The sequence below is a fragment of the Anomaloglossus baeobatrachus genome, chromosome 2 (genome assembly GCF_048569485.1).
Source record: "Anomaloglossus baeobatrachus isolate aAnoBae1 chromosome 2, aAnoBae1.hap1, whole genome shotgun sequence".
NCBI lineage: Eukaryota > Metazoa > Chordata > Amphibia > Anura > Aromobatidae > Anomaloglossus > Anomaloglossus baeobatrachus.
Genome location: NC_134354.1, coordinates 213089678 through 213115473, shown reverse-complemented (window position 1 = coordinate 213115473; position 25796 = coordinate 213089678). Strand labels below are relative to the sequence as shown.

General features: G+C 41.0%; 1 protein-coding gene across 3 annotated transcripts in view; it reads right to left on the bottom strand.

Moving 5' to 3' along the window:
- Positions 1 to 25796, bottom strand: part of MAGI3 (membrane associated guanylate kinase, WW and PDZ domain containing 3) — a 417907-nt gene that overhangs the window by 183626 nt on the left and 208485 nt on the right. For all 3 annotated transcript variants that reach the window (XM_075335593.1, XM_075335594.1, XM_075335595.1), the window contains exon 2: positions 5990 to 6106. In XM_075335593.1, coding sequence (XP_075191708.1) covers positions 5990 to 6106 — 117 coding nt within the window. The remainder of the gene's footprint in view (positions 1 to 5989; positions 6107 to 25796) is intronic.

Here is a 25796-nt window from a genome sequence, read left to right as displayed (position 1 = left end):
GGAGAGACTGCTGTTCTAGAAAATGGGGGGTACGTTCTGTGAGCGTGCCCCTCATATTCTAGAATGAGGTTACTGCAGGTCACTCTGCCCTAGGTTGGACCGGGGCAGTGTGAGTGCAGTAGTCTCAGATTACTGCACCCACACTGCTCATGGAGAGCTTGCTCTTCCAGAAAATGGGGGATACGTTCCCTGAACGTGCCCCCCATATTCTAGAAGATCCAGAGTCGGCGTGGGACCTCCAAAATGGATTACAGCGACCGAAATTTATTTATTTTCAATAAATTGGTAAAAGAGGAATGTTTCGGGGAGTTTTTTTTTCAAATACATTTTTTTTTTGTCTTTATTTTTTTCTATTACTTGACTGGGTTAGTAATGTCGGGTATCTGTTTAGATGCCGTGACATCACTAACCCCAGGGCTTGATGCCAGGTGACATTACAGCTGGTATCAACCCCGTATATTACCCCGTTTGCCACCGCACCAGGGCGCGGGATGAGCTGGAGCGAAGCGCCAGGATTGGCGCATCTAATGGATGCGCCACTTCTGGGGCGGCTGCGGCCTGCTATTTTTAGGCTGGGAAGAGTCCAATAACCATGGCTCTTCCCACCCTGAGAATACCAGACCCCAGCTGTCCGCTTCACCTTGGCTGGTGATCTAATTTGGGGGGGACCCCACGTTTTTTTTTTTTTTAAAAAAAACCGCCTGGGGAGCCCTCCAAATTGATCACCAGCCAAGGTGAAGCTGTCAGCTGTGGTTTGCAGGCTACAGCTGTCTGCTTTACCCTAGCTGGCTATCAAAAATAGGGGGGACCCCACGTCGTTTATTTTAATTATTAATTTTTTGGGGGGCTAAATACAAGGCTAGGCACCCTTTAGTGCCACATGAAAGGCACTAAAGGGCGCCAGCTTAGAATATGTAGGGGGGTGGGACGTTATATATGTTTGACATCTATCCATTCATCCATTGTAGCATTTTAGGCTGTGTGCCCACAATCGGGGTTTGCAGCGTTTTGGGCGCAGTGTGTCCATAGTGTTTTCCCTGCGTCCATAGCGCTGCGTTGTGCAGTAGAAGCACAGTGGAAGGATTTTTAGAAATCCCGTGCCCACTGTGCTTCTTTTCTCCGCAGCATACACTGACGTGTGGCGCAGCTTCCCGAGCCTCAGCATGTCAATTTATGCTGCGGAGATGAGTGTTCTCTGCAGGTAGCATAGAGCTCCACAGCGGCCTGAACCTAAATCGTGGGCATGGGCAGCTGCGTTCTCCCGTGGACAACACTCACATCTCTGCAGGACGGCTGACACTGTGTACTAGATGCCGTGTCGCTGGATCATGGCCACATAGCCTAAAAGTGAGACATTTGTTGCTACAGCAACATTTTTGTGAAGTACCTGTGGATTTAAAATGCTTACTATACTCCTGAATAAAATCCAGTTTCCAAAATGGGGTCACTTGTGGGGGGTTTCTAATGTATAGGTACCCAAGGGGCCCTGCAAATGTGACATGGTGCCCGCAATTTATCTCAACTTTTCCAGAATTCAAATGGTACTCCTTCCATTCCAAGCCCTCCCATTTATCCAAACAGAGGTTTTTGGCCACATGTGGGGTATCCCTGTGATCATAAGACATTGGATAACAACCTGTTGGGTCCACAGTTTGTTGTTGTCTCTTGAAAAAGTGAGAAATTTGATGCTGAAGCAACATTTTTCTGAAAAAAATGAAAATTTTCAATATGGCAACCTAAGCTTATCAAATTCTGTGAAGTATTCGTGGATTCAAACTGCTCACTATACACCTAGATAAAAGCCTTGAGGTGTCTTGTTTCCAGAATGGAGTCACTTGTGGGGGACCGCCACTGTTTAGGCACCTCAGGGGCTCTCCAAATGCAACCTGGCGTCCGCTATTGATTCCAGCCAATTTTGCAGTCAAATGGCACTCCTTCCCTTCCGAGCCCTGCCATGCGCCCAAACAGTTGATTTCCACCACATATAAGGTATCGCCAAACTCAGGAGAAATTGCACAATAAATGTTATGCTGATTTTTTTCCTTTTACTCTTGTAAAAAAAAAAAAGCTACCTGGTTTAAATAACAATTTTGTGGTAAAATTTTTTTTTTTTTTTTTTTTGCATGGCTCAACGTTATAAAATTCTGTGAAGCACCTGGGGGTTCAGGGTACTCACCAAACATCTAGATAAATTCCTTGAGAGGCCTAGTTTCCAAAATGGGGTCACTTGTGCGGGGTTTCTGCTGTTTAGGTACCTTAGGGGTCCTCCAAATGTGACATGGTGCCCGCAATCTTTTTCAGCCAAATTTCCTTTCCAAAATTCAAATATTGCTCCATTCGTTCCAAGCCCTCCCATTTGTCCAAACAAAGGTTTCAGACCACATGTGAGGTATCACCGCGCTCATAAAAAAGTGGTTAACAAACCTTGAGGTCAAATTTTTGAAATTACCTCTTGAAAAAGTGAGAAAATTGATGCTAAAGCAACATTTTTGAGAAAATTAAAATTTTCAATATGACAACGTAACGTTAACAAACTCTGTGAAGTACCTGTGGATCTAAAATGCTCACTATACCCCTAGATAGAAGCCTTGAGGGGTCTTGTTTCCAAAATGGTGTCACTTGTGAGGGATTTCTTCTGTTTAGGTACCTTAGGGGATCTGTAAAAGCAACATGGTGCCCGCAATCTGTTTCAGCCAACTTTGCTTTCCAAAATTCAAATATTGCTCCTTCTGTTCCGAGCCCTCCCATTTGTCCAAACAGAGGTTTCTGACCATATGTGGGGTATCGGCGCACTCATAAGAAAGTGGGGAACAAGTTTTGGGGTCCATTTTGTTGTGTTATTTCTTCTAAAAGTGAATAAATTTGGGTTAGAGCAACATTTTTAGGTAAAATTTAATTTTTGCTTTTTTTCATTCCACATTGCTTTTGTTCATGTGAAGCACCTGAAAGGTTAATAAACTTCTTGAATGTGGTTTTGAGTACTTTGGGGGGTGCAGTTTTTATAATGGTGTCACTTTTGGGTATTTTCTGTCATCTAGGCCTATTGAAGTCACTTCAAATGTGATGTGGTCCCTAAAAAAATGGTTTTGTAAATTTTGATGTAAAAATGAGAAATCGCTGATAAACTTTGAACCCCTCTAACTTCCTAAGAAAAAAAAATTTTGTTTCCAAAATTGTGCTGATGTAAAGTAGACAAGTGGGAAATGTTATTTATTAACTATTTTGTGTCACAGAAATCTCTGGTTTAACGGTATAAAAATTCAAAAGTTGAAAATTGCTAAATTTTCAACATTTTTGCCAATATTCAATTTTTTTCATAAATAAACGCAAAAAATATTGTCCTAAATTTGGTACTAACATGAAGTCCAATATGTGACGAAAAAACAATCTCAAAATCACCAGGATCCGTTGAAGCGTTCCAGAGTTATAACCTCATGAAGTGACACTGGTCAGAATTGCAAAATTTGGTCTGGTCATTAAGGTGAAAATTAGCTCCGTCACTAAAGGGTTAAGGTTTGCCCATGAGTAAGTTAAAGCTAGGAAAGCTATAAAGTGGAGTATGAGTGACTTAGCCCCTATTAAAGCATACTTTTACTGTATAAATTTGCCCCACTGTTGTGCACAAATCACTGTTTTTTTCGCATATGCTAATAGGGAGAGGCTTGATGCACCCTTTGTATGACGGGGCAGCTCAGTGCACCTCCCTGTTACCCTGAATTTAGATACCTCCACTTTGCTCTCTGGTGGTTCACATTGCTGGCCCTCACCAGAGTGGGCACAGTCTCAGGAGAAAGCTCACTCACTGCTGTGGAATTCCCACACTTGAGAAAGTGGCCACTCAGCTGTCATTGTCACTGAGGTGTATGTAACATCAAGGAGAGAAAGCTGTGATCACACATGATCGGATTCAGGAACTCAAACCGTGAGCAAGTGTCAGCAGCAGAGAAGCACGATCTTTCTTCTGAGCCAGCGCTCCCTTTGGGCAAGCCAACAGTGTCAATCCCCAGAGAGGGAGGCAGACATATCCAGCTGTGTTTTGGGACAGACTCTGCTGAAGAAAAAAGGTGCATAACATTTTGTAAATCCGTTGAACTGCAGAACTGGAAATTCAAGCTCTTTCCTCATACAGTCATAAAGGCTGGGGACATTTCTACACATGGCTGAGCACAAACAGATAGGGCAATACAACGGAGGGATCTAGGTGGCCTGGTGTGCAGATTTGAAATATTGGAGAATGTAACAAATAGACTAAAAGAAGGACAGTAGGAAATAGATTGTGACTGATAAAGGAAGATCAGCACAATGTTGTCGGACCCAGTGCTACATGTTGCCTCTTGGAATTAACACGGACTGTGTTCCTACATGATCTTCATGAATCCAAGCTCTTCATGTGATGAATCCTCAACTGCACTAAGCACAAGGTACATTAGGAAAAGCCTCTTTTGAATGGCAGATGGGAAAGGGAGTGCAGACTATTTAGACAGATTTGATGTAGAATTAACAGCAGTTATTACCAGGAACAGCTTGATAAAGATACATGTCATGTAAAAGATATGATGGCTTCCAAATGTGCAGCAAATCCTCTTCGACAAGCGCCCAAATATCTCAAGATAGTAGAAAGCCTGCTAAAAGTCTGGGGAAAAACCCATTGCTATTTGGTACAAATTACATTCGAGAGTCTTCTAAGACATAGGATGGTTGGGTACATAAGCACAGTTACCAACAAGGTTAGTACAAAAAGGGTTATCAGGATTTTACAATTGTAAGATTATCAAATTTTGCACAGAAGAAACATAATGGAAAGTTGAAAGAGAATCAGGGATCTAGATAAACCGATATTTTAGACAGACCATCCAAAAAAAAGCACTTATGATTGCAATCAATGGTAACCAAATAATCATCAATTTCCTATTATAGGGCACCATGCACATTAGGTCAATTTTGGTTGACCTAACCAATATGGACAGGTTTGGACAACAGTCTAATGTGTATGGGGGCCCCCAACTCTCCTCCAACAAATGATGGAAGGGAGATATAAATCCGGCATGTCTGATTTTGGACTTCCGATCCCTTTATTCCCTAAGAGATAAGTTGCTGCCAGATATGTAAGGCAGTAGCCTTCTCATAGAGAACACAGGAAAGGCTGGTAGAGCGAGCACTCCTATATATATGGGAGAGTTGAATGAAAAAGCAGCCTGCTAAATGATCAGCTGAATTATCATTTGTCTGACTGCTATCAAAGGGTACTTTCACATGGCCTTTTTCCATCAGTCGTAATCCATTTTATGCCTGATGAGACGGATCCGGCACAGATTGTGTCGAAATTGATGTGATGAAGAGTATAAAAAAACGGAATCCGTCCGTATTTTTTTTTTTAACCAAATATTAGTTGCTCATAAAATGCTATACCACTGGTCAAGAGAGAGATTTGTGACCACATTGAATTTACAGTCATTCTGGGCATGCCCACAGAAAAAAACGGATGCGTCGCCAGATTCTGTCATATTACGAAAGACGACGGATTCCTGCGCCCATAGGCTTCCATTATAACTAAGGACGGACGCCCACGGATCCGTCGCTATCCGTTTTTTTGACGCACACAAAAAACATTGCATTCTGCGTTGCTTCTGCTCCACAGTCAGTCATTCCATGACTGATCTGTCGCGGGACAAATGCAACGCAAGAATATCAGTCGCAATCCGTCGTTAATACAAGTCTATGGGGAAAAAACTGATTCCTGCAAATTATTTTGCAGGATACCGTATTTTCACAAGGCGACGGATTGCAACTGATGGAAAAAGACGGAAATGTGAAAGCAACCTAAACTGTATGGGGGAGCTAAATGGATAACTATCGTAAAGTACCTTTTATGCCTTTCTATTGAATTACAAATGTAGTTATTTTTGTAGAATTCTAGAAATAATCCATTTTTACAGGTTGTGTAATTTACAATATTTGTTCATAGTGTGAGTTGCAAGTTGGTACTCACAAGGTATCGTTCTTAAGTAAAGGTTATCTCTGATCACTTGCTGTAGCTTATGGTCTATGGATCCCTTCTGGAACTGTAGGCTCAGATAGTGGCGAAGATCCTTATTAATAACTTTACCTGTAAAAATAAAAGAAAAATCTTGTTAAGCAAATTTCCCATAATGGAAACAAGTTACGAATGCAGAATTTTTTTTTAAACAAAATGCCTTGGTCTGGTGTCCAGTCCAGTCCTCAATGGCAGCCAGTCTTCCCTTTGGCGCATGGCATCCTCAGACCCTCTAGTGTCTCACAAGTTTTAGTGACTAGGCCTCACAAGAGGTCATGACGTTGCATGACTTCGAAAGCCTAAGAGGCGTTCAAGATGCTGGTATAATCATCAGTGAAGACCGGCTACTATGGAGGAAGATGCTGGACACCAAACCAGAGCAATGTGAACTACATTGTTCAACGCTAATAAACACTTCAAAACATCAACAGACACTTGGCTCAACAGAAAGAAGTTGTCTAGTGTTAGGAAACAGATTTCGCTCTCTTTCCTAAAACACAAGCATAGGCAATGTATGATATTCAGTTCCTTCCCATTCAAGTGAAGGAGGCTGAACCGTGATACCAGGGACAGAAATGGCATCCTTTCTGCGATTAAAGGATCCAGTTTTAATTCTGGATGTTTCGTTACACTTCTACATTTCTGTCCGTTTCTGAGTGAGATTATGGACTAATTTACTAATTTAGGCGGTTATAGTTCACCCTCCTAAAAAAAATAGGTTTTGCTTCTTCGTGGACTAGGTAGACATTGTAAGTCAATTTATGGTGCTACATCAAGCTGTTAATTAATGCCTGATTGATTTCTTGAAGATTGAGAAAAGCTGCCATGGTGAGGATGTCTGACAGTGGTAAACCCCCTTCTCTCTAGGAAGAACATATGTTTTTTCTGAGAAGACCATGCATGTGTATAGCTAGCAGAGAAAAATTACAAGATACAGTTGAGGTATATGACAAGCCTTACATTTGAGATAAAGTAATGGAAGAGGTTTAAATTTGTCTTCCAATTTTAATTATACATAAGATTTCTTAATTCTTTTTTATACTACTTTAGTTGAAATAAAAGGGAAGCTACCAGTATAAAATTACCTATTAATTGAATCAAGTTTTTTTTTTGATAAATGTATTTAATAAAAAACACAATTTTTAGCAATCTTGTAATTTTCACATTGGCCACTTTTAAACAAACTTCCTTTTGTTTCAGGAAACAACATGTGTACCAGGCACAATGGTCAAACGCTGACCCTATCTTTTGTATTGAAGTGTTTAATGAGCTTTTGTCATTGTGAATGGAGGGAGGGGACATGGTCATCTGTAACTGCCAATTGTGATTGGTGGATCCTATATTATTAGCTGTTATAGAGATCTTGCCTGTCATTGTAATCCTGCCTCTACTCCCAAGAAAACTCCTGTAAATTCTTACTGAAAGAACATGAAGGTTGTGTCTTATAAAACCTGAGTGGCTCATCTGAACATTGCTAATTACTAAAATGTTATATTTTTAACAAATATAATATGAAAAATAAACTGCAACATGTTATTAAACAATACATGTAGCACAAAATTTTGATTTGAACAGCAGGTCATTTTCTGATGATGGCTTCCCTTTAGGGATGATCTTTATTTACAAGATCTTATCCCACGACATACTCACTACACAATAAATGTACTAAACTATAAATGGTTTCTCCTATATATAACCATGAAATGCACTGTGGCAGGGAGAGTCCTTTCCTAATATCACTAAAAGAAGGAAAACAGCTGTTCTATATAATAAAATCAGAAGAAATCTAGTTAACATTCCAGATACTCTCTTGATAGAAATGAAGCAGCTGTATTGCAGGTTACTCACTGACATTTTTTTCTTAGCTAATTTAGTCATTTTTATGTTTTCTTTATATGTGCATTGCCCTGCTTCTCTCTATAGAGATTTAATGTAAGAACTTCCTTTTGTGTAAGATAAAGCCTCAAAAGATTTGTAGTGAATACATCTCTGCCCAAGCATTGTATATGGACCTATTTCTGGAATGCACGCCTCCCAATGGGCTCCATTTGTCAGATCACGTCAAGCAAGTGAACATTTGACAAACTTCCCGATAGCTGAATCACTGCCATGTCTTTTGATTGTGGTCATGAATCAAGACCTGAAAAGCATAGTGAGAAACCTATTTTATTCGGAAAGAAGTCAGCCAAATATAGAAACCGTGCAGAGTTTGCAAATGTTTTACATAACTAGGTAGAAAGTTGTTCACCTAGCAACTTCCCAATATGCGTCATTGACCGGTAAAACTCTGTTCCATCAGCCATTGCCAAATTGCTAAAAACTATGGTTAAGAATTTAAAGAACACCAAGATGTGGAAATTACAAATAAAAGTCTCTGAAATCCCTTCCCTACTATTTTCGTCTCCTCCTTTGATTGAATTCTATTGATAAAAAGGAGCAGAAAGGTGGCTCAGTGGTTAGGTAGATTGCCTTGTGGCAATGGAGTCTAGGATTGAAATTCAACTGAGGGCAACATTTTCATGTTCTCCCCATTTTGTTTGAGTTTACTTTTGCTTCTCAACCCATTCCACACCTCTATTCCACCCTGGATGCTGGGGCCAAGTCTGATAACGTAAAATCCCAATGCGATATACAGGTAATATGCCAACAATTCATGGAGTCCTTTAAGGTTCCCCTTCATCTGGAATCCTCTGAGACATTCCATGAAGAACTGACATTAGTGTTTCTGTGAATTGATTAGTATGACCAATGTCCATTGGCCTAGTCAGTAATCTAGGGTTGTTAAACAGGAGCCATGAAACCTCCTCTTACCGGACAGCATCTGTGGCTCTTCTTTTGATTAGCCAGCTTGGCATGATGTGATCATTGTGGTGGATTACACGTGATCTTGCTCCAGGCCAGTTAATCAAATGAAGAGAGTGGACGTTGTTGAGTAGAAAGCAGTTCTCACTGTTTCCGTCTTGCGACCATAAATTATTAATATGGCCAAGACCCTGGGTTGTATAAATCAATTCAAGCAAACTCTAGTTGACCTGTACATAAAGGTTTTGTAAAAGTTACTAATCACATTTAATATGGAATGAGACATAAGGTATTAAATGACGAACAGATGGATGAGCAGTCACCACCTTTCAGAATTTTTACTGACGTCACTACAAGGCATAATTACGCAGATTGACTGTACTTTAAACTTACTACCAGGCAAACCACCTTTCCTCCCGGTACAATGGAATAAGATTATAAGAGTATCAGTCATCTGTGATTTGCGCAAAAGATTGCGACCACTAAATCTATGGCAATTTTCGAAAAAAAAACCACAGATTTTTATTGGCTCGCAGGTAAACAAACACTACTAAAAACTGCAGAAGAGCAGTGAAACAAAAATGCCCCAGTCTTCGTACAGAGCACAAGACATCTCGATAGTTGACAGTTACGATAAGCCATTAACATACATTCACTGATTAATGATCACATCCCACAATACCCTTTGGGATCAAACTCTTCCATAGGATATTTTTTCCATAGTTGTTACTCATCTGAGATCTATGAGCATTAAATGAACACAATAACGATGCAACTAAATTAGTAAACCGGGAGCGTCACTATGAAGCACACCGAGCCATACTAAGGTTAACAGTATTACACATCCAAAATCTCAGCGAGTGCTATTATAATGCTTTGACCCCACTCGGCAAGAAAGTAGGCCAGCAGATGCTTAGGTAAATTGTTTGTAATAGCTTTCTATGACACAGTGAGGTCATTGTTTAGCCCTAGAATTGGCGTGTTAACATGTTTACATAAAAACGTGGCCAGGATGTGATTTTCTGATGAATGTGTCTTGTCCGACATCCATGTTTAACAAATGCTGGTGAAGGAGACATTGCTAATAATTTGCCTTTGAAGAAGCAACGGTCAGCGATATATTGGAATGATTGTCGAAAAAGAACACATTTAGGAAGATATGGCAGGATAGAGTAAAAAAGAAGAAAACATTTTTTTTTTTTTTGAAAAAAAAAAGCTATATAAAGTCTCCCCTATCCTTAAAAGGAATCTGTCAGCAAGTTTTTGCTATGTAACCTGAGAGCAGCAAGAAAGATAATGGAGCGGAGATCTTGATTTCAGTGATGTGCCACTTACTGAGCTGTGTTGTTGGTTTAATAAAAACAGTGTTTTATCAGCAGATTATCACAACATAACTAGGGGTCCCGTCACACGTAGTGACGCACCAACGATCCCACCAGCGAGCCGACCTGGCAGGGATCGTTGGTGAGTCGCTACATGGTTGCTGATGAGCTGTCAATCAGGCAGATCTCATCAGCGACCAGCCACCAGCGACTCGCGTAACGATGCTGCGCTTGGTAACCAGGGTAAATATCGGGTAACTAAACAAAGCGCTTTTCTTGGTTACCCGATATTTACCCTGGTTACCAGCGTACACCGCTTATAGGCTGCCAGCGCTGGCTCCCTGTATGCGTAGCTAAGGTACACATTGGGTTACTAAGCAAAGCGCTTTGCTTAGTTACCCAATAATTACCCTGGTTACTAGCATACACTGCTTACACAGAGTCGGTGCTCGTTGGTCTCCCGCAGTCAAACACTCCGATGCGTGTTGCACAGCGGGAGACCGAGCTAAAAAATGTCCTGATCATTTTGTAACCTCGCAGCAGGGGCCCGCTCGCTGCTACGTGTCACACACAGTGATATCGCTGGTGGGGTCGCTGATACGTCACAAAACCTGTGACGTTTCAGCGATCTCGCTAGCGATATCGCTATGTGTGACGGGGGCTTAGGTGTCTTGTGCCTCCTAGTCAACTGATGTTTAACCTCGATCCCCAGCGCCTCACTGATTGGCAGATTTATGTATATTGACACAAGCTACTCATCAGTTGTGTGGGCAGGATTATACAGAGCTAAGCTTTTCAGAGCACTGCTACATTTGCAGCCGAGAAAACAGGGATTCTATCAATAACAGGCCAATTTCAGATGAGGTAATGGAAACATGGTGACAGATTCCCTTTAATATTGATTAGCAGAAGCAATTGGCTTGAATGCAAGAGATGAAAGGTAGTTTCAGTTGTAAACTAACTCAGGAGGCACAAAGTCTACAATTGTTCTATAGCCCAAATATTCTGTGATATAAATTGGATGAAATTGCCAAATTTACCCATGCCGTTCAACCATTTATGTGAAGGATTGTTCGCGATAGTTGATGGCAGATTTCCGCCTGCCAATAATGCGATCTGTCAAGTTGGAAAATGTTGTCTGTGGTTGGTTGAAAATAAATGTGTATGACAATGTAGCATGTTGATGGTGAAATCATTTGTGAGAATGGCATGATACAGCGTTCTTGCTGGTCAAAAGCTCATGTGCATGGACACAGATTAGGGATTAGGTTTACAGTCAGTTGTTGAAATGGTGGGTATCGGTTCTAAGCAACATCGGGGTGTGGACTAGTTTTCCTAAGTTTCAGGTGCAACCATGTTCATAGATCTCTACTAAGTTGAGCCGTTGGGTCTCGGTAAGAACTGTAACGATAGCTGCCAAGATCAGTTAGGGTAAATATTAATTATATTGGTTTATTGCAGTGTGAATACTTTAACAAATAAATTTATATTGCCTTTAAAATAAGTTTTATGGACACTAAACATAAGCAAGAAGTTTTCTAAAATGAGTCCTTCACAGCAATCACAATGTAGCATATTAATCTTTACGGCGGATTTTAGAATCGACAGTATGTTTGGAAATATATTCAAGAGTAGTCATCATGGTTACAGAATCTTTTTATGCCTTCCGGTCATTAATTTTATTGGAAAACCCTATGGTAATGTCTCCCCAGCCTAATGTGACTGCTTACAGGAAACAATAAATTGCTTTCAAAAGGAAAAAGATAAAACTTTGGGAGTTTAGTGTCTTGTTAATAATTTAATTAGTCAAAAGTGCTCTACAAAGAACATAAAAACAATGTCCGTATTATTGATAACCGCCATCATCATAAATGTGGAGGACAATGTGAGCGACTGTTTGGCCCTTCCGTCATTGTGAGAATACCAAATACTGTCCCATAAGCCACAAGATAAATGAGACTCCATTGAACATTGTGCTGCTTTTATTAAGTGCTGGATACTGTCATTTGTATTCATTTGCGTTGACGTCTTCTACTATTCGAAAAATAAACAGCTTTATGTAGAAAGAGCTTATTACTGCAAAAAAAAAGATGAAACGACTATTTTGATCTTAAAACTCTTAAGATGGCTCCCATGACAATAACGAATCCCTTAAAAAAAAAAACAACAAAACAAAAACGTGAGAGTCCATATAGCTGTATGGAACACGCGATGCTCTTTGTCAAGACTGAGCAGTAGATGACACAAAACGCTTTATCTCAAGAGATTCTCGGAGTTATTAAAGTGCTTTCACTTGGACAGTGTTGAAACGAAACCGAAGACGACAGCTTTACAAGAACCACCAACAGCAACCAAGATATCACTGTAATTGGCGTCCAGAGTTGGATTTATTCAACTATCAAGGAAAAAAAGCAACAAATTGACTTCAGCATGCCCAGAGAACAGATTTACTATGGTCTGCTGTATGTTTTATCATCAAACAAAATGGTGGTTGTGGATGAGCCGAGAAATGTGAGACGGGAAGATAATTACCAGCTGGCTCACGCTTTACAAAATGCCAACATTACTGCAATGGTTTTTAAAGGGATACTGTGACATTTCAAATAACACTCCAAGTTACAGGGCAGGACTCAAGGAAGAGTCAAGGAACTAGCCATTAAAGATGGGATTCACAGAACTCTGGCCATCCACCAGGTCAGTAATCCATGACCGCTGGGATAGGAGGCCAACAAATGTCCCCACCTCCCAGCTCTTCTTTTGATTAGTTGGGCTGGTGTAATGCCATGAGTGTGCATCATGCTGCAAAAATGATGTTGTGCGAGCTTGGATATTCAAAAGAAGAGGCAGAGGAGATTCACAGGCAGTGGCGTAACTACAGTTCAATGGCCCAAATGTAAACTTTGGTCCTGCATGTTGGCCAGATGTACAGGCCTTTAAAGCATTCTAGCTCCTCTAATGACATATGTGTTCACCCCTATTTAATAATGACCTCCTAATTGGTGCCTTACTGAAATAATGTTTCCATCCTGGCCCTTTCTGTAATAATGTAATCCATCCTTACCCTTTCTTGTAATAATGTCCCCCATCCTGGGACTCTACCTGTAATAATGTCCCCCATTCTGACCCCTTCCTGTAATAATATCCCACATCCTCAGCCTCTTTCTGTAATAATATCACACATCCTCGTCCTATAATAATGTCGACATACCTGGCAACTTCCTGTAATAATGTCCTCTGTCCTTAGACCCTTCCTATAAATATGTACCCTATCATGGGCCTCTTCCTATAACAATGACCTCCCCCTACTTTAATCATGTCCCCTATCCTGAACCACTTCTAATAATCATGTCCCAAATCCTGGGCCCCTTCCTGTACATGTCTTTTATCCTAGGCCTATTCCTTTAACAATCTTATCAATTTTGACCCCCTTCCTGTAATCATGTACTCCATCCTGGACCCCTTCCATTAATAAAGTCCCCATTTTGCAGCTCTTTTTTCAACACGTTCGTAAAAAAAAAAAAGAATAATAATTCTATTTATATATATTTTTTTATTATTATTACCTTCCCCTGCTCCCCTAATGTGCAGAGTTCTCTTCAACAGCTGGTGGACATGCTGCCTGCCATGGGCTGTACATGAAGCCATTGCTATGCACCACCCATGACAGGCTTGCAGACATAGGTGTATATTGCGGTGCAGGGAGCCAACACGTCTTTGCACCGCAATGCAATGCAGCTGAATGTGCGCCCTCAGGCACACTTCTAGCTGAAACAGGCACTGTCGCCTGTAGCACACGCCCGTTCACAGGTCTGCCATCCAGCAGCCACAGATGTCCGACCTGAACAATGGGCCACAGTCCTGCAAATTGATTCTTGCATCTCTATATTAAGCACAACTCCGCATTAATAGTACCATTATATTTACAGTACATAGAGCCTACATATCCTGCAGTACTGGTCAGAGGCTGTTATTAGTCGATTCAGTCTCATATGCAGCTTGCAATGTAAATTCCTTATGAACATACTGGGATGTTTTTTGGAGTATAGGAGGAAACTAGAGTAGGACAAGAGACTCACAAACATGGAAAAACAATACTGAACAGTCCATTCCGTTTGCCAGAAAACAAAATTTAAAACAAAAAAAAAACAACAAACACAACAGTGCTGCAAGTCAATAGTGCTAAAGCTGGACATACACCGATAACTGTACACAGGATTCTTCGGCTTGGCAGACCGCTCGTGTGTTCTCCATGAGAAAGCCTTTGCCAGAATCCTCTGGCATCAGCTTATCTTTGAGCCAAGAAAAAGCATTGACGCCAAAATTCAACCGGCCAGACTGTTCTCTTCCCCACATTATCTGTGAGCGGCGAGTTAGGAAACGAAGAGGTCGTCTGATCCTGTAAAAAATGACAAGCTTGGACATCTTAACTAATTCGTAGGCAGGCCTTACTGTAACTCTGTTGTCCAGTAGTGGTTTCGCGAAGTTTCTCTAATGAAGGGTAATCTCTGCAAGGCGCAATCCCAACACTAAACTAGTGAATAAAATTCCACAATTCAAAAGGGTATTTTAAATGGTCATCATGGTTAGGATTAAACATACATGACAACTCTCACAAATCATTCAGAAGGCTCCAGAAGAGTTGGAAAACCACCTAAATCTTCTGCAAGGCAACCGTTCCCTTACCGTTTTCTTCACCATGATAAATTAAATCATGGATTTACGCCACTCCCGGAGGTCATGATTGGTGCTCAGATAAGGTCCAACCCTGTCTTAATATAGAAAAATAATCTGGCACTCAAATGAAGTGAAAGCAAAAAAATCCCATTAATTGGGTAATTTATGTAGCAGGGTTTAGTTTCTGACGTTTCGGTCAATCAATGTCCTTCCTCATATACACACTGTCATAAGTGTTAAGTAGGTATACTACGGTCTGTTGTGAGGCCCTGCTGAGTGCGGCAGCTGAGGGATCAGGTCAGGTGGAGACGGTCGGCGTAGAGTACAGCGGAATTGCTATGGTGCTTGGCTAAGGTCAGAGTCTGTTCATTGTGACGAATGCACATGTATTGGTTCCTGAAACAATGCACATGTATTGGTTCCTGAAACAATGCACATGTATTGGTTCCTGAAACAATGCACATGTATTGGTTCCTGAAACAATGCACATGTATTGGTTCCTGAAACAATGCACATGTATTGGTTCCTGAAACAATGCACATGTATTGGTTCCTGAAACAATGCACATGTATTGGTTCCTGAAACAATGCACATGTATTGGTTCCTGAAACAATGTACATGTATTGGTTCCTGAATCCAAAAATGAAAATGAAAAATAAAAACACAATTAACACAAAAACAGAATGTAAATAATCTTTTCTGACGATAGCTTCCTGTTAAGTATCAATATACTAATATACTTTTATAATGTGGATCTCCCAGGTTGTGAGACTTTTCCATTAATAACATGGATGCTAAGAAAGCACCAAACTGTTTTCCCTCTGGTAATCTCTAAAATACAGAATGGGAAAACAGTCTGGATCCTCGAGAAAGCATTGCATGGGTGAGTGAATGACGAATTGCTACTGAGGAAAACTGTCAAAATATATTATGCAAAATAGATTTTTTTTTTAAAACCTCTCTCTTTAAAAAGGCGATATGTAAAATTGTGAATTATGGGATGGTGCATGGTTTTCTTCCAGCATATATTCCTTATCCAGCAAGAATGAATGAAGAGATGGAGAGGCTAGCTGTGCAGAGCGGCATAGTGCGGGTGAGAGGTTCACAGGGGATGACACAGCGGTTCTTGAGACATGTCCTGCTTTGACATCTCAGCTTTTCGAAGTGTATCAGATCTTCACGTGGATGTGGACGGCAGAGGCCAAAGCGGTAATAATTTACACATTATATACTTTCTTTTATAGCATTAAACAGAAATCCCTCAACTTCTATAGCCAAAGGCATATCTAGTGCTGGTGATGAGGAGAACGCTGGAATACTCGCATTACGGGAACATCTTGAGTTTTTCATCTGTTCTATATTTATCAGCTTGGAAAGTTAATGAGGAAAAATCCTATTCTTCTAGAAGATGAGGTTGCTCTGATGAAATACATAACTTCAATTTTCAGGAATCGCTGAACCCTGCTTAATGTGCTTTCTGGGAAAATGACAGGGGCACAATAGATAGCTTTGTGGCGTTCTGTCAGATGGATGAAGTGGAGATACAATGCCTGGGCTATTTGTGGGCTGCAGGGCCACTGTGGATCTGCTGATATGACAGATTTGCTAATGACATCTGACAGGAGTGTCACAAAGCAATGATTGTGAGAGACCGCACTGTAAAATAAGATTGCTACAAAAATATTTTCTTTTTTAGAGCGGCGCAAGAATCAAAGAGACAATTCTACTATTGTGTGCTATAGTGGGATCAGAGCGTTCATATTTACATGCCGGTATGATAATGAACATGTCTGTATCACCTTTGGATGTAAATCCCCAGAATATTCCTGAAGAGATAATCCTATGATGTGTGCGCCGTATCACAAATCTATATGATAGATGGAAAATTGTCAACAGAATCAGTCATTATCTGTAGGCAATAACCTAGTCTTAAAAGGAACCCATAATCACGTGTCCCTACTCTAAATGGAGCCCTTGCTGTGATCCTACTGTAATTTACTTTCTAAACATATGCTAAAACAAGTTATCACCTATTCACAGGATAGATACCCTTAACGGTGCGTGTCACACCGCCAGGAGTCGCACCGATAGGCAGAACAGGGAACGTTTTACCACAATGGAGAACTTTTATCCTCATTGCAAAATGGAGAGGGAGGTCAGACACCTGGCCATCAATCCATTTATTTTCTGTGGGGTCTACCGGATAAAGCCGTACGCAGCACTTGGCACCCATAGAGAATAACAGGAGCATGTCGGGCATGCGAACTGCCACTTCCCTCTATTCTGCAGATTGACGCAGGTTTCAGTGGTCCATCAGTGATCAGCAAGTTATCACCATTCTCCACTTGTTGTTACCTTTAATTCACAGACCGCAATACCTGTAAAAATATCTTTTGTCTTTTCATCGCTGAACGCAAACATACGCTGAACAGTCCAATCAGCAGGTATGGACCTTGCTTTGTGCCTCCTGCATTGTAAAAATCTAACCCCTTGCCTTGATTGAGGAGTCTGACATTTTGGAGTCCTCCACCTGTCACCGCAAAACACATGAGTGAAGTCACCGCTGATCCCGCGCGGCTCACTTCACTTGCGGCCTGACTCTCAGTGAGCAGTCATGGTCTATGGCGCTCACTTTGAGTGTCAGGTGTAGCAGAGTTGGAAGCGCTGTGGGACTTCCTGCGGATTACATCGGACCTGGAGGGCTGTTATTGGTGGGGTTAATAAAGTGGTGAAGAGGGGGCTTTATTGTCTTTTATTGCAGATAAAGGATTTTTGCGGTGTATGTGTTCATTTACTTTCACGTACAGTTTAGTGATGAGGGGATGTCTCAGACGCCTGCCATCACTAAACTACGACTTAATGGCAGCAGCTCATAGTTGCCACTAACTCCTTATTACCCCGATTTCTGTTGCCCTGATGCGGTGGCAGAGCCGGGAAAAGTCCCGGGACTGACGCATCTAATGGATGCTGCATTCCGGGCGGCTGCTGGCTGATATTTTTAGGCTGGGGGGCTCCCCAGCCTGAGAATTCCAGCCCCCAGCTGTGAGGCTTTATCCTGGCTGGTTATCAAAATTGGGGGGGGCCGTACGCAGTTTTTTTTTTTTTTTTTTATTTTGCTGTACACTATAGACCCGCCCACTGGCGTTTGTAATTGGTTGCAGTCAGACAGCTGTCACTCAGTGTGGGGGCGGGTCTGACTGCAACCAATCACAGCCACCGGTGAGCAGGGAAGGTGTGAAAATGTTGAGACTAATGAGTGGCTGGCTCTGGAAGATGAAAGAGCTGCCGCGGGAGCAGTGTGACAGCCGACTGGTGATCAGGGAGTATGTAGCACTTGCTCCTACCCCTTTCCGCCAGATTGTGTTCCCCATAAACTTTATATGGGGAGTAGTATCTGGCCATATACTGGGGATCAATCCTCCGCCGACCCAGAGACAGCGGGTGATTTATCTGTTAGCCCTGCAAACCGCAGGGACATGCGGAAAAGAAGTGGCATGCTACTTCTTTTCCGCAGCGGAAATTCCACAGCAAAACCTGTTGGTGACAAAAAACACAGTGTGCGCACAGCACTTTTTTTACCATAGGTTTTGCTGGGGAAGGACTGCAGGAAGGATATGAACATTTTCTGCAGCAAAACATGCAGCAAAACTGCAGTAAAAAACGCAGCGTGCGCACAGGGCCTTACAGTTCTTAGGATAGTGTGAAATGTGCATGTGCCCGGCTTCAGATGAATGGAGATGTGCATAATGTAAAACCTAATAAAAGCCTCCGCTATGCTGATTGCAGTGAATAAATCTACAATGCTCTATAATGAATATACGGTACGTTTTGCATCCATTTCTCAAGATCTCTCCTTGCTGTCATTCAACAGGAATATTCAAATGTAATATCCCAAGAATACAAAACTCATGATAAAAAGTCCGTACATTCACAAAAATATCAGACATTGATTATATGTAAATTGAGTCAATGAGTGCAATGCAAGATTAAATAAGAACCTTCAGAGATGTCAATAGGAAAAACAACCAATACGGTAAAAGCTGGAGGCACATGTCTCAGAATAATAGCTACTTGGCTCTTAGGATTTGTCCAGCCTTGATATCACTCTAACCTCCTCCTATACAATCCCAAGTATCCTCAAGCCCTGTATAAATGACCCTATAAAGCCTGGAGACAACAATGGAGACACATTTGTGAAATTTGCAGTCATTGTACCTAAGTAACCATGGGAGACAGTTGACTCGAGGTCATAGACACTACAGTGGAATAATACAATACATCGAATACCAGGCGTGCACAATAAAAGTGCTTTTTCTTCAAGTATATTGGGGACAATGGCTGACATTTACCAAGTATATGTTAGTTTAGGCGAGAATCTGTGCCAAGAAAAAGTTGCAACTTGGAATTTGTTTCAAAACTTCCAACTTTTTCCATCACTCGTGAAATCTGAGAGGCATCAAAGATGCTAAAGTCATTTTTTTGCAGCTTGGTTTTTAATAACGAAAAAAGCCTAAAATGATGAAAAATCTATGGACAAATAAATGAATAATGCAAATTTGTAGCACATGAATTCCAGCTGTATACACTGGTCTTGGAAACGTCGGCCAAAGTTTCTACACGTTGGGATTTTTGCATTCCATGTTCCTCCTTTGTGACCACAGATTTTCATAGGAACAAATATCAAAACAGGTCTATTTTTATTTTAATTGCAATTGAAGACTAAGACGACCTGGCATCATCACAAAACATTTATTGTTCTTAAGTAATCTCCAAGATAAATATTCCGGCAGGAAACATGTATTTGTTTATCACTATAGAATGTCTAATGCTTTACTTTATGCCCTGTGACATGCAAATAATAAGCTCTAAATATCCAAAAAATTCAAATTAACCTTAAAGGGAATCTGTCATGTCCCCAAATGCCATTAACCTGCAGATATGGGGTTAACCTGCAAGTTAGTAGCATTGTAAAGCTGCCTAGTCGTTGCACTGACTACCGGGAGTAATTGAACTCCTGGCAAGGGCATGGCTTCAGTCACCACTCAGTATATAGTGAAGGGTCAGCTGTAAGCACATGCTAATACACAGTTTGCTGTAGAGGAGGCTGTCAGTCAATAAGCCGAGGCGTTCTTACATCAGCCATTCATTGCATTGATTGAAGCTGCGCCAGCATGACTGAAAGCTAGAGGCTGCCTGTTGGAATAAAGTTAATCTCCTCCCGGTAGGTGGGCTTTCAGTGCAGAGGCCAGGCAGCTTTAGAATGCTACTAACCTGCAGATTAACCCAATATCTGCAGGTTAGTAGTATTCTAAAGCTGCCTGGCTATTGTACTGAAAACCTAGCTTCCGGGAGGAATTGAACTCTTGGCAAGGGAATGGCTTCAGTCACCACTTAGTACATAGTGAAGGCCAGCTGTTGGCACACCGTAGCACACAGTTTACTCACACTATAGAGATGAATGTAAGTCAATGTGCCGGGCATCCTTACAGCCGCCATTGACTGCGCTGACTTAATCCGCACTGGCATGAATGACAGCTGGAGGATGCCTGGAAGAATAAAATTAATTTCCTCCTAATAGCTGGGCTTTCACAGTGCAGTGGCCAGGCATTATTAGAATGCTACTAACCTGCAGATTAACCCAATATCTGCAGGTTAATAGCATTTGGGTACTCGACAGGTATCTTTTAAGTTATTCTAATGGCAGCTGTCTGAAGCTATTTATTTACTTTTACAAAGGCATTATAATTAAGTAAAAAAAAAAAAGCAAAATAAAAATATATGAACTCAAGATCACAATTTTGTTTAGAGAATCCCCCACAACCTTGCCTATAGACTGCAATATCAAACATAAGCTATGAAAAAGAGTGGTACCATTAATGGCGAAAAAAAAACCAATTATACCATATTATTCCAATTCTTGACATCTCCTTTAAATCTTACATCACAACACCTATTGTTGAGATACTCTAATGTATATTGGGACCTCCCGATTCTCGTCATGTTCGATTTCAGACTCGGCGACATAAGGCGCCACCAGAGATATTGGCAGTGCCTCTGTCATAGAGAACACAGGAGCGTTGCGCGGAGCAAGCGCTCCTGTGCATGGAGGAGACAGAAGCAATAGTTGCCAGCTGAACGATCGTGTTGAGGCCTCCCTAATGTAGCCATGACCGGTAAATCAGATCCCACCGATGGAACCCTATTGTTGGTCAGAGGGATCTATCGCCTTTGCGTCGACAAGAAGAAACACATTGCAGAAAGTGGTAGTATTCTTGCCTAGAAAAAAACACTTTGGCTCAATGCATGTGCTTGCTCTTGTAGCAAGAGGGCACCAAACTGTTAGACAGGAATGAAAAATAGGATTGTAAAGCTGAAGTGGATATTCATTCCAAGTCCAAGTAGGTGATAAATGGAGGAAATGTTCTCTTATAACACCACAATTCTAATTGTTATATTAGGAAATATCAAATTGGTACAATACTTCAGTCGCATAGGTCTATACCCCATGGTGTTTTTGAGACAGATGTTGCTCAAGACAAGAATGAATACCTCATATTTTAGAGCAGTTACTGACAGGAGAAATATATTGTAATCTAAAATCAGAAATGTTTCACTATATCACCTGCAAGAACATTTTATGAGGTCTGGAATAAATGGCTGCAGTACATGAGCAGCATGCAAAGTGTCTCGTACAGAGGATGTCTGGCAACGCTCAGTATTCTTCTCAGATATGAAGACAGCAGGTACTTACCCAGACAAGTCCTCCTTAATGCAGTGCCGGGATCAGTGCGGCGGCCATATGTCAGTAAGTCATGGGGTCATGGGGATATATGAAAACTGTACGCATATGGGGATTTCTAGCAAAGTACTTGAAAGACAAAGGAATAATAAAAAAAATCAGACATAAGAATATGTGTGATGAGGGTACATGCTACAAAAGGCTTTATTAAACCCAATGTACGTATCCGAAGATTGCAGAAAAGAGCAACGTTTTGGACAGCAGGGCCTTTATTAAGCCGTTAAAAAAAGTTTACATAGCCTCAATATACAATCAAGGTGGCTTATATAACAGGTTGGTTGCAGGACACTCTCCTCAACCCTAGAACGCGCAACCATAGAAATCAACCATAGAACACAATTAACCTAGCAGGCTTGCAAGGCCCCAGGTATGCATTCTAGGGTTAAAAAGAGATGAGAGAACCTGAGGTTTGGTGTTCGGACTTTTCGAGTTCGGGTTCGGAGTTCAGATGCTTTATGTATGAAGTTCACTCGTCTGAGCATGGCTGACATCGCTTGTAGTGTGAACGGCTCACACTGGGGATAACAACAGCGTGATAGGATGTAGTGTGCACCCAAAAAATAAAAATTGGAAAAACCCCATCTACTTGCCACCAGAAGTGATCTGTGCTGGCTGCATGTGGGTGGAGAGCCGAACTGCCCAAGAAAGGACTTCTATTGGGGTTCAAGTCAAGTCCGGGTCCCAAACCCAACTTTAAAGTACAGCTGGACCTGTGGAACCAAACTTCTGTGTGTCCGCTCATCAAACCCTCTTGCAAGTCCAGCCATGTATTGCAGATCAGACGTCATTGATGAACTACCTCAATAATCGTGTCATTCTCCATGAAAGGTGCATAGGAAAAACATAAATATATATCTCACACACACACGCACGCATACACACGCTTTTTAATTGACACTCTGGACATTAACATAGGGTACCTCCCACAAAATTTACCCAAACCAATAGTAATTACAGGGCACTACATTCATTCAGAAATATAACCGCCTCCAGGGATTCCATGGGTCACCTCATTACATTGTATATGTTTGGGATAGGGATTTTTTTTTACCATATTTGTGCCAAAAAGGAGGTAACATCCCCCGAAATACATGCAACAGGGCATTACTACACCCTCTGACAGAGTCGTCATAGCAGATACTGTCATTGGCAAACGCCCCCCTCACAACGAATCAGAATTGCTGTGATCAACAACGTCACGTCACATGATCCCCGAGGTCACATGTACATAACCGTGATGATCACGAGACAGGCGCGCCAGCAGGAATCTTTTGCGACTTCATTATAAAGTATTAACCAATCGGTGTAGGGAGCAGCGTGACAATCACTTCACAGGCCGCGTCATCAAAGATCTCCCCAGTGTTCATCACGGCATTCTAGTTAATTGAGGAAGGGAGGATGGCAGAGCGGACAAAGGGTACGCCTCCTTATAAATCAGGGACCAAATCAGAAAAAAAATACTAAGTTGTGTCATATGTTGCGCAACTGAATTTAAAGAGGCCAATAAAGTAGATATACCCATCAATGATAATATTAATAGATATAGATTGTGCTAGAAAATCCCATTATAAGGAAGGGGGTCATGTTCAGCAATGCCCAAAAGAGAAAGCAGGATGAAAAAATTAAAAGGAGAATTATATAAAGTTTAAAAAAAATAGATAAAAACAAAGAATTAAGAGTATATTAAATTAAAAAGACCAAAGTATCTCTGATTTCAAGAAAATAAATAAAATTTAACACTCCCATCAATTCCAATTTTCTGGAATTCACTGCGGCTTTACAACCGTTTGGAGGATTGTACCAAATGAGCACAAATCGTTGGAATGGTGTACAGAATATACTCCTCTTCATGGAGGAACATGAAGTTTTGTGGTGGAAAGGGATGGTGCTACAATTCCCTTTACTACCTCAGCCTATGCTGTGAGAGGGGAGGAAGAGCTGCTATAGAAAAATACATCTGATCTGATCAGACAATACATGTGTTACTCGACGGTGTTCACACTGCACTTTGTTCACACTCTGCATTTTTTTCAACAAAAAAGAAAAACAGTTTTTTACACTACCAGCAAATTGAATGAGATTTGTGAATTCTCATGCACATGCTGTTTTTTTCCTTGCTTATTTGAACCTTCAGGCTATGTGTGCACGCTGCGGATTTACCGCGGATTTTACCGTGGATTTGCCGCAGAAAATGTGTCTAAAATTTCTGCAGTCATTCCACAGCAAAACCTATGGGTATAAAAAAAAAATGCTGTGCGCACACTGCATTTTTTTTATACCTGCTGATTTACCCGCGAAATTTCCGCTGCGGAATTAATGTGCATGTCACTTCTTTTCCACAGGTACCTGCGGTTATTGCCATAGATAACGATAAAAATCCGCAGGGACTAACCTGCAGGAAAACCGCGGCAAAACCGCATACGGATTTCATTGCAGTTTTGGGACGGTTTTTACCACAGGTGCATGATTCTTTAAGAGGGTCCGGATTTTCCTTGAGAAAAAGTCAATTTCCAGTGCGCACTTGGCCTCAGATAGGTTTTTCAGATCTGCAACTTGTCAATTCTTTCAGTGTTTTTTTGCAGCGGTTTTCACCCAAATAGGGAAAAAAATACATGTAAAAAAAGCATCAAAAACATTCACAAAAAGTGTACTTTACACAATGTTTCTGCCATCATGATAGTTTTTGCAGCAGAGAAATCTGATAAAAATATTGAATGTGTGCACACACCCTATGGATATAACCAAGCGGCATTGCCAACTCCCGGCCCAGACCAATCTTCAACGGAGCACAGTAGCAGAAAAAATAGCAAGTACATTTGTACAGACCATGTCAATGTCTTTGTGGAGAGAATAAGGCCATTTGTTCTATTGATTTCAGTGGAAAACGCAAAATCTGAGATCAAATTCTTATGTTGTGGATTTTGCTTTGGATCGTTAGCAGATGAAAAATAATGTGTAAGGAAACAATAAATGCACCAGTCTGCTAACACTATTGTGGCTTCCGTGGTGCCCCAGTTGTGGCCTTGGCATAATAGTAGTAATATGTAAGTATTTAAATTAATATGGTGTGGATTGTCCTGTGGATTTAGATTTGCAGTGGACTTATGCAGCCAATCCAAATAATGTGAACATTAAAGGCAGATAATCATTTATTGAAGTAAAACCTGAACCTTTACAGAAGCTGTATAACATGGGTGACACTGGAAAGTCTGCTATTATCCTTTTGGAGAAAAGCTAATTTTCTAATTACAATTACATTTTTTAATAATTAATAGTCACATAGTTACATAGTTACTTAGTTACTTAGGTTGAAAAAAGACCTAGGTCCATCTAGTTCAACCTTCCTCTTCCTACTAGTTACTCTAGAGAAAAATTATTGATAACATGTTGGAAAAAATACAGAAAAAATACTTATCCTCACTGGTGGAAATACTGGAAACTTATATCTGTGAGGTCTGAAAATGAGCTCCATTAATTTCTTCACGACACATGACGTACAGGATACTTCATGGATAGTGTGATGTTAATCCCTGCTGTGGGCAGTCTGCGGCGATCCGCGCACATGACAGTTGATTTCAACAGCTGACATGTGTGACTGTCAGGTGCAAGTGGAATCGCGTTCCACCCACGCCTGTTAACCCCTGACATGTCGCTGTCAAAATCTGACAGCGATATGAAACAGCGCACCACGGTAAGCATTAACTTACGCAGCGTCATCACAATTCACATGATTTCCCGTGGTTGACATGGTAGTACAGGGTCATGTGATGCCTCCTGTAGATATCATGAGTCACTTTCACTGCTGGCAGAGCGACGTGTGTGAAAGTAAAGCAGGTTTTCTCCAAATCTCAGCTGTGTAGCTGTAATCTGGAGAAATGGAAAAGCGATCAGACAGCTGATCCTTATAGCCCCCTAGGGGTACTAGTAAGTTAAAAAAAAAAGAAGTGTTAAAAACTTAAAAATAAAATAAAAACACCTAAGTTCAAATCACCCCCGTTCGGCCCATTGAAAACTAAAGGGTTAAAAAAATTAAAAAATATAAACATATTTGGTATCGCCGGATTCAGAAACGTCCAATCTATTAAAATATAAAATGAATTAATATGATTGGTAAACGGCGTAGAGGCAAAAAAATTTCAAAGACCAAAATTAAATTTTTTTGGTC